This window comes from Heterodontus francisci, chromosome 17, assembly GCF_036365525.1.
Source record: "Heterodontus francisci isolate sHetFra1 chromosome 17, sHetFra1.hap1, whole genome shotgun sequence".
In the NCBI taxonomy this organism is placed as follows: Eukaryota; Metazoa; Chordata; class Chondrichthyes; order Heterodontiformes; family Heterodontidae; genus Heterodontus; species Heterodontus francisci.
This window is the reverse complement of record NC_090387.1, coordinates 23,499,030-23,509,418: the sequence shown is the minus strand read 5'-3', so window position 1 is coordinate 23,509,418 and position 10,389 is coordinate 23,499,030. Positions and strand designations below refer to the sequence as shown.

Sequence of the window (10,389 nt, the reverse complement as noted above, 5' to 3'; positions counted from 1 at the left end):
ATATCTGGAATGAGTAGCACCCTCAAATATTCAGAACTGTAGTGACAAACCACCTTGACCATAATGGTCCCTGCAGTTTGTGGGCCAAGGCTTGAGACTGCCCGTCAGCAAGTAACAAAGTCAACCAACTGCAGCCTTAGTGTAGTGTAGACAGCACACTACCAGCTCCTTTGACAACATCTCACATGTTATGTGGGCTTGTACATTTTGTGGGCAGGATACCTGCAAGTAGGGTGAAGTCGGTGTCACCTAACTCTAGACCTCAAACCTCCACAGCACTCTTCCTCATCAAAGAGATGTGGAATTGCTAGGAAAAGAGCCATTCACCAACTTTTTATACCAATTGACGATTTTTGCAACAGCAGGGCAGACCTGTGGCTTGAACTGACTGCCTGCCAGATAATTAATACTGAATTCACATACCCAAGGGTACCTGTGCACCTAAGAATCTGGGTGTAATGTGATGAAACCCCTCCCCATCTGAACCACTGCAGTCAGCAGAAATGTGCCTTTCTGACCTGGGGTGGGTGGCCAATTTTGAGAGCGGGGACTGGTTCGGGTAAAGTGACTGTTGAACTAGCGTAAAACATACATGAACATAAAGTAATAATAGGCACAACTCCTTACACTTAATATTCTGCAAACTTTTGCACTATTTGATTTGATTTTGTCCAGATTAAGGTTCTATCTGGGCAGAAATTCGAAAGCTGCAGGTTTGGATTCCCATTTTGTGATAAATTGAAGTGCTGATTTTCTCAGCAACATCAGCATTTATAAAATTACCTGATGACTCTTTCAGTAGGAGAATCACAAAATAAACACTGCACTTTTCACATCCCAAGGAATTCCCAAAATTTTCTATAGATCCTTAATTATGGGCAAAAATGGCAGCCAATAAGCACAAAAGCTAGGTCCCACAAACTGCAAAGATTAATGACCAGTAAAATTAGTTTTAGTAGTGTTGGTTGAGGAATGACTAGACCAGGAGAACTACTTGTTCTTTAAACAGTGCCATTAGATCGATTATGTCCACCTTAACTGATAGAGCATCATAATGGGAGTAGACATTTTAGCCCCACGAGCCTATTCTGCTGTTCAAACAGCTGATCTGTGCCCCAACACATATACCTACCTTTGACCCATGTCTCTTAATACCTTTGGTTAACAGATCCATCGATCCCAGGTTTAAAATTAACAATCGACCTAATACCAGTTGCCATTTGCAGAAGAGTTCAAAACATTTCAACCATTCTTTTGGCCAATTCTCAACTCTACCACCACTCAGTTTTTTTCAGATGTAAAGCCCCTATGGACACTGTTATATTAAGGATCCTTTATAACTAAGTTTTGGAGTAGATTTTACACATTTGAAAGTTTAATCTATTATAACTTTCAATTGCGAATGTGAAACATATGGATAAAATTCTATAGTACTGTATTCTTTTAGATAGCTATTTCTCAGTACTGTAGCCTTTGAAGACTGTACTTCCAAGTTGCACTGCATGCTTCAATTGATTATTGTACTGATCTACCTCTAGGATCATTCAATAGTCAGGTTAGACGGGTGGGGCAAGAGTAAAATGTTTACTGTTCAAGCAGCTTATGTCTTGACGCTGGGAGGTTTTCTGACTGGTGCTGTTATGATCTAACACATAATTTGCTGGCATTAAATTCCTCTCCGCACTATTTTAGATGTCTGAAACGGATAAACGTTCCCATTAATGATATTCTTCATTTTTCAGCACTACATTTAATAAACAGAATGATATTCCCCTTTTTTTTTTAAATTGTTTTTCTCAGTCATTGATGACCAGTATTGAAACAATAGAAACACATGACTTTTTCCACTGCAGTTAACAAAACGACAATTTTCAATTTTTCATCAAGAGGCACGTCGTCCCCACAAACTCATGAAATTCAGAGTAAGAAGCTCCAATTTCCCAGCTATTTATTTTGTAAAATGAAAATAAATTATTTATCTACACATTAATTTGGAATGCTTGTTACCCAAATTGAATAACTGAAGAGCTCCACTCCCTTATATATTAATCATGAATTCCAAGTGTTATGACCAGGTGAGAAAGGTGTCCAGGGGTCCCCCTCAGCCTTCACCTGGTCTTACTGTAACAGGGTTTAATTTTAAACATGTGTTTTTTTAGCTCCCCCTTGCTGAATGCTTGTTCACTGTTTTCCAATTATAAGGCAAAGAAACCAGCACAAACAGGCTTTCTTAGGTTTAAAGAAGAAAGTTGAAATTTTTTAAACTTAAAATTTAATTTCGGTTAACGCCTACGGATACAAGCCATGCCCCATGCTAGCATGCATACGTGATACACACGTGCAAATAGAGACAGAAAAGAGAAGAAAAATAAAGTGGAAAGGTTTGAAATATCTGAAGATTTGTTGTTACAGTTCTTTTGTTCAATGTAGAGTCCTTGATTGTAGGTAGATCTTGCTTTTCGTTGGGGCCCAGTATTCTTCTTAAACCAGGTTTGCTGTAGGAGACTTTTCTCTCTTGGGGTTCATGTGTCTTCAGTGGATTCAAAGGCTTGTGAGAAAGAGATGGGACCAGACAGGAGAGGCTGTGGCAAGCCAGCCAGGTGAGATCTCCTCAGTCCAGGAGCAGATAGTCTTTCTCCTCAAACTGTTTGTACAAATTCAAAAAAACTCAGGTTGCCCAGCAGATTAGTCATGTGACTAGCTAGTCTGACCATGTCAGTTTGTGCATTCCGCCATCTTAGCAGTCAACCTGGAATGCGAGCTCCCCCACCTTCAACGTATGGTGATCAAAAGTCCATTGTGGGTTGAATGTCAGGGAATGGCTGCTTTGTCCTTCCAAACCCTGTCTGTTAATATGCAAATGTCTTTTCCAGCCATGGCTGATTTGTTAAACAAGTCATTTCATGACAAAATTAATATGCCTCGTTCTTGACAGGTGGGGGCTTAGCATGACAAGCTTGTATAGCATTTACAAAGCTTCAGTTACCTCCCACAGCATTCAAAGCAGTGTCTCCAATATCTCGCTGCTAAATTGGCAAAAGAAGCAAAAGTGACATGAGGAAAAACTTTTTCATGCAGTGAGTGGTTAAGATCTGGAATGCACTGTCTGAGAGTGTGATGGAGGCAGGTTCAATTAAAGCATTCAAAAAGGGAATTAGACTGTTATATGAAAAGGAAGCATGTGCAGGGTTATGGGGAAAAGGTCGGGGAATGGCACTAACCAAATTGCTTATTCTCCGCTGTAACGATTCTGTGAGCCACACAATCCCACAGATGGAAGGGCTGAACAAATTGCTGAAATAACTAAAATTTGGTGCAGTTCAAGATGACCTGACTTTTATTAATGTACTTTCTCCAGATAATTTAATGGTGTGCAAAACATTTTTGATTTCTAAACAAATTATAATTTCCTTTGAAGTAAGCTGTATTTGCCAAACAACTCTGGCTCCTCTAATCAGGGGGCAACCAGGAAATTATGTAAGCAGCCTAAGCTGACTCTCACTTCAACTTTAATAGAGCAAACAGGTAGCCTGATGTGCACTTTGTACATCTGCTACAACAATGCACCAAGACTCCTGAGACAGCACCTTCCAAACCCGCGACCTCTACCAACTAGAAGGACAAGGGCAGCAAATGCATGGGAACACCACCACCTGCAAGTTCCCCTCCAAGTCACACACCATCCTGACTTGGAAATATATCACCGTTCCTTCACTGTCGCTGGGTCAAAATCCTGGAACTCCCTTCCTAACAGCACTGTGGGTCTGCCTACCCCAAATGGACTGCAGCGGTTCAAGAAGGCAGCTCACCACCACCTTCTCAAGGGCAATTAGGGATGGGCAATAAATGCTGGCCTAGCCAGCGACGCCCACATCCCTGAATGAATAAAAAAAAACATGGATTTACTCAGGTGGTTCCTATGCTGAGTGTTTCCAGTTAGGAGCCTACAATTAAGAGATAATATTTCATCATGGCCAATTAAATTCTGATTCAGATATGTTAGTCTGTCAAAATTGCCTGACATTGTCTGAGTTAAGTTGTTAATTGTTAAACTATTCATTTTACAAGTGGACAAAGTTTTTGGCTTGTTTTTCTCCACTACCAGTTTGATAATGCTACAGGTGATTTTTCCTAAGAGCTGCCTGAAAATACGACACCATTTTACAGTAAATGTAATCAATCAAATTACAATAGTTTACACTTAAGTGGTTAGTGTACTTTTTCATTATATAAAGCATGTGAAATAACAACGGACATAATAGCCAAGTAATTAACTTGTTGGTCACAATGTAGCAACACATTTTCACACTGAAATCAAACTGAACTGTTACTTTGTGAAATTATGACAAGGATTTACTTTTTGTGAAGGAAATTTTAAAATGTGACCACTATCCATGGAAATATTCATTTCTAGTTGATTCACAAATTTTAAAATTTAAAATGTGCATAAAAAGTGAATCTGCAAAAATTGTTGAGCCAAAGATTTTTGAGATTACTTGTTTATTCAGCTGTAAAATGTAACTTAGCACATATGATCCATGTTGCGTGAACATAAAAATTTTTTTTTTTTAAATGGACATTAAAACTCAAATTTCTGAGAGACATTTTTCCATCTACTCACTGTTACTTATCACTTTCTTCTGAAACTCTTTAGGCTTTTTTGTTTTGAAACACTCACTCAGGCTTATAGTTTTTCCCTGCAAATTACAAGAGAACAAATTGATGACTCGTTCAAAAAAATGTTATGCTTAATGGGGTTAGTTTATTTGTAGCCAGATTACATATTTAAAACAGACAGAGTTAAATTGATTACAGAAAATGAATACAGATTTAGCAGGTTGAGAAAGGGAAAAGAACTCTGTACCCAGCAATTAATTGTTTCACCAAGTAAATAATGTTTCACCAATATCTAGCGCAAGCATGTTATTAAGTATTAGACATGCAATCACCCAAAATGGCCAGTTCCTGTAAATATAAGATTTGTCTCCCGATAATCAGCTGTGTTCTCTCTTCGAGATCTCCTTCTGATCATCCACCAGGGTCTCCTTCCCTTGACTGGAGTAAAGCTCTCTGATGTGTTCAACCTCCTGCAACCCTTTTCAGGGGACAAACCTGTGTAACTATATTGGCAGGCCATACCATCCAATGAAGCTTCTTTTAAAAGCACAATACCCAAAATTATATTCTGCGTCCTTTGTTTAAACCATAGGGTTTGAAACACCCAGAAAGCTGTCCATCTTTCTTTCACTTTCTTCAATAACTGTCCATCTTGTGAAGCCCTTTGCAGTCAATCTTCCAGAAAAAAAAGTATTTCTTTTGCTGGAACACTATGCTCTATCTTATCTAAGTTGTACAATCTTGTCAAGGCTTATTCTTCCTAAATCTTATTCTTCATAAATCCAAATACCAATGTCTCTCTCTTGCCTGTACTATCTTTTTCTCTCCAATAGCATTTGCTTTAGTTTCACAGTTTGTTACGACTGACTGCTCCCAATCAAAATATCCAAGTCTGATTCTGGTGGTAGAAACGCACTGTGAATTCAATGCCGTCCCTCCACAGATCGCCTAACATATCATTTTAAACTTTCCAAATTAAAGAAAGACCCAGCCAAATTGTACCATCTATTAACCCCTGAAATGAGGCTAACGAAACCAGGTGTGTTTAAATCAACAAATTAACTGTTTAATTAGAAAAACTAAATTCATAAACACTAAGCTATAAACAACGTTTAAAAATTGAAGAATTAGAGTCCTTGCATATTACGCTCCTGCCGAAGTGAAATCTCCCAATGTGGAATAGTGCAAGGTTGCTTGAAGTCCTCAAAGCCGTCCAAAGGTGGGAAAATAAAAGGTTCTTCAACAGTAGAACAGTCCGTAGTCTAATTCAGCAATAAGTGATGCTTTCCTTCTCCAGCGATTAATTTCAACAATTAACAACTTGCAAACACTTTTCAATGAATCAATTTGGCTTTAGAATTTTTGAGGGATAAAAGATTGTCATATTCTAACTTCCCTTCCTTCAGTTTAAATTATCAGAGATCTCTGTTCCGTTCCTGCTGGTCCAGCTGTCTGTCTATGTCTGTGTGTTACAATAGTCTGTTTCCACTAGAAGCCAGTTCAGAATTAAATTGTAACATGGTATCTCTCGATCTTTGGTCCCAAGTGGCTTTATCCCAGGCAACGAGAATGCATTCTTTGGCTCAGGGCTGGATTTTACGCCTGGTGGACAGGAGCTGGCCACCTATGTAAAAGTCAGTGGTAAACCCGCTTCCGCCCAGCTCGAGGATCCGACCTGCATTTTACGGGTACCCGGGCTTCAATTGTTCTGAAGTGGGACTTCCACCCACTTGAGGGAGGACGTCCCACCTCATTGAGCAGCTGGCCAATCATCAGGCCAGCAGCTCTTAGTCCCAGCAGCGCCACCTGGAGCAGGTGGTTGGGGAAGCAGAGGCAGCCCTCAAATCGGGCACCCTGTCAGTTCCGCCCCCCCCCCCCCCCCCCCGCCAACTACCCTGGTGTACTGAGAGGCCACCCAGTATTGCTGGGTGGCCTTTCACGTCTCCTGGACGCCCACTTGCCACTCAAGGGCCTTGATCGGCCTAGGGCGGGTGGTCCGTTTCTCGACCCCCCCCCCCCCTCGCCCGGCCTGGGGTGGAGGCGGGAGCGGGCCGCGAAGGCCTTCCGGAGCCTCCCGCTCAATTTTACGCCACCCCTCCGGCTCGCTGGGGTGGCGTAAAATTCTGGCCTCAGTCTTTGGAGCTTGCTGCCTTAAAGCAGTACGGCTCATTTTCCAGCCTTAAAGACACACCACATTCTTCCCCCCAAAAAAACTACAGGATCATTAGTTCAAAAGTTTTTTTTTTAGAAAGACTGAAATTTGCATGGTTTTCTGTCCACTTTGGTTCGTTGCAGGGCATGACGGGTAATACGGTCAATCTTTTTGCCATGAATTCATTTAAAAAGGGTTTTTTCTTTTACTGTCCTATGCTCCACACAGGTGGCGGGTCTCTGCTAGAGGCATTTTCCGCACCCCCCCCCCCCACCCCCTGCCACGACCGCCGACGTCAGGGTCTGTAAAAGTCACCCCTATATGAGCTGGCTTTCAGTCTAAGGGACTGACTCTATTTAAGACCACCTGTCCCATCTCTTTAATCACCATTAATTTACAGGTTAACATTACTGATTGACAAAAAAGGTGTTCAAAATCATGAGGGGTCTGGACAGAGTAGATAGGGAGAAACTGTTCCTATTGATGGAAGGATCCAGAATCAGAGGACATCGATTTAAGGTGATTGACAAAAGCAACGACGACATGGGGAAAATCTTTTTTTACGCAGCGAGTGGTTAAGATCTGGAATGCACTGCCTGAAAGTACGGTGGGATCAGATTCAATTAAATCCTGCAAAAGAAAACTGGATAATTATCTGAAGAAAAAAAAAAAAATTGCAGGGCTATGGGGGAAAAAGGTGGAGTGGGCCTAGGTGAGTCACTCTTGTAGACAAATGGCACAGACACAAAAGGCCGAATGGCCTCCTTCTGTGTTTTAATCATTCTATGATTCTAATCACGTGTTTTAATAAGATTGAGGAAAAGAAAGAAGAAAAAGGCCGTAAGGTTCTGCTCTATGCCTCTTCTGAATTGAACTCTGGGTTGAATGACCTGCAAACTGCTTAATAGAACGCATTAACTCCTTCTGTGACTGGAGTATTTCTCATTTCACCCCTTCCCTTTATTCATCCTTGTCTTTAAGCGTTCAATTCTGACAAAAGAAAACTAAATCTATCTTTTCGATATACCAATGTTAAAACAGTTTATCCTCTCCCTCACATTTTCTTTACTGTGTTTAAACAAGATGTATTGTCCAGTAGATAAATTACACAAATCATTGCTTATGTTTAAGTTTTCAATATAAGCAATTTGTTGTGTTATACCATTCTCTACATACAAAATCAAACTAAAGTGCTGTAACAAAAACAAGAAATGCTGGAATCACTCAGCAGGTCTGGCAGCATCTGTGGAAAGAGAAGCAGAGTTAACGTTTCAGGTCAGTGACCCTTCTTCGGAACCTTCTCTTTCCACAGATGCTGCCAGACCTGCTGAGTGATTCCAGCATTTCTTCTTTTTGTTTCAGATTTCCAGCATCCGCAGTATTTTGCTTTTATTAACTAAAGTGCTGTGTTTTATATCTTCCTCCTATGTACTTAAATCCATTTAAGGATTCCAATAGAAATTAGGCAGTGAACTGACAGAATTACCCTTCAGTTCCAGAATGCATAAGGAATAGAAGGAAAGGAGTGGTATCTCCTAATTTGAAAGGAGTAATTAAGGATATTGGAAAGTTATCACCTAATGAGACCTAGCTAGGTGCTGAAGCAAGCAAACTGTTGCCTAGAAATTCTATTCCTTGCCTGCACCCTCCTGAACCCCTTCCATTAATCCTTTACTATGGATATATTGCTGACTTTTGTTTGCAGGGAAGTGGCATGTAGCCAGAAGTGTTATTTAAAGAGATACACCCTAATATAGAGATGGGAGTTGACAAAGTCTAGGTTACTATATTCTTCAAGTACAGATGACCAGGCCTGATTAAAATCATTAGAGGTACCATTCCAAAAATGTAAGAACTTCATGCTTTAAAATTTAAGTAATTTCAATAGAATGACAGGAACTCTTGAAAACTAAGCATGGATACAGTCTCTTTAATTATACAAAATTTTATAGAGAAATTTGTAGTGAACACATATTGAAACATTATAATTTTACTTTGAATAAAGTCACTATAATAGGAAAATTTATATACATTAAATACATTCTGCAGAAGTATTAAACAATCCATACTTGACAGTTACTAATGCTGCATAAATCAGAGTAATACAATTACCAACACCTTACTCCATATGAAGATCCAGACTATGTTTAGAAAAAAATACCAAATCTAAAAACAGAATCACTTGCAATATACCCTCCCATCCAAGACATGTATCACTTTGCTATCTGTATTTCTGCCTTCAAATGGTACAGTACTGGACTGTCACCAACACAGTTTCTTTGTAAAAACCTAATCAAACTGCTCAGTGCTTGATTATGGGTGAAGATGCAAGGCTAGATTTATTAAATCCAGTAAAATTCCCTTCTTCGAATAAAAAGTGAATCCTAACTCATTTTTCATTTATGAACATGGTAGTTTTGTGGAAATATGTATCAGAATAACTAGCCTTATAATTGTTCGTTCCAGCCAAAAGTGAAAACCAGCCCAGGCATCAAGTGAAATTGCTTTGTTGTCCATACGCACTTGCCTTTATATTGGGCAAATCTTTTATTGCAATAGATGTGTAAGTAGTATTCCCAATAGAAGAACAGAAGATCCTGTCCTCATCTGCTGGTTAATTAAGGGTTTCTCCTGATATCAGAGACTTGAACAATTCAATTGTGTCCCCTTTTTTAAAGGAATAATGGTGACATTTAAAGACTACTGCATATTATCCTGTTTATTCTGTGCTTTCACTTTGGTAGCACTTCATTCTTCCTCTTCACCCTCACCTGGATCTTGCAGTCCTTCACTCATTCGGGTTTTTCCAATCATTTGCAGCAAGGCCTGTGCTTCAGGTTCAGCATCTAGTACAGTGTTCTTCTGGAACTAGAAGTAAAAAGCACACCTACTGTAGAACTTGAATTCAAGTACAGTTGCCGAAAGCCACTTTACATTTGGTAGACATTGAATTTACTTTATCAACGAACTTCAGTTATTCCATTTAATACAATTAAGTCTATCCAAAAAGTAAAATCTTGATTTAAAACAAAATCTGGACTGCCAGTTTTCATTACCATTATAAAAGATTGCCTAGAAAAAAATTTAGTTGATCAAGAATATTTTTACTTAAAACAGTGACTGTTAAATGTGTAGCATGGAAAGGTTTACCAAGTTGGAAACAGACAGCTGAACAAACACTTTGGGGGGAATTTTATGCTCTCCCACACGGTGGGATGGTGGCGGGAACCCCCCATCCCCACCACCAAAACTTAGTCCTGGGCAGCAAGGCAGTGAATAGCCTTCCTGCCCCGCCAACTGAGGCCCTTAACTGGGAATTTAATCCCCATTTAAGGGCCTCTTCCCGTCACAGCCGCAATTAGCCATGAGGTGGACGGCCCTGTCATTGCACAGGAAGAACAGCATGGAAAACCATGCAGACTGCATCTGGGCTCTGGGGGGGAGCAGTCGGGGTGTGTCCTTCTTTAAAAGGCATTTAGTGCCTGAACGAGAGACTCTGCATCGGGAAGGGGGAGGGTGGAGTCCTGCTCAAAGCCACCCCTCTGCCCTTGCTGCCAGCCCCATTCCCATGACCCCCACCCCACGCAAGATCCTTCCTGCCCTGATCTACCTGTGGCTTG

The 10,389-nt window shown here is 40.3% G+C and overlaps 1 protein-coding gene across 3 annotated transcripts in view; it reads right to left on the bottom strand.

The window, feature by feature from the left end:
- Positions 1-4,481: 4,481 nt before the first annotated feature.
- The window catches only part of meak7 (MTOR associated protein, eak-7 homolog), a 53,937-nt gene continuing 48,029 nt past the window's right edge, over positions 4,482-10,389 (bottom strand). Inside the window, exons 8-9 of one of the 3 annotated variants that reach the window (XM_068049152.1) lie at positions 9,541-9,637; positions 4,482-4,697 (exon numbers count right to left, since the gene is read on the bottom strand). In XM_068049152.1, coding sequence (XP_067905253.1) covers positions 4,675-4,697; positions 9,541-9,637 — 120 coding nt within the window. In that variant the 3' untranslated portion in view covers positions 4,482-4,674. Of the gene's footprint in view, positions 4,698-7,060; positions 7,400-8,713; positions 9,638-10,389 lie in introns of those variants that run through there. The other 2 variants (XM_068049153.1, XM_068049154.1) reach the window with 2 other exon arrangements.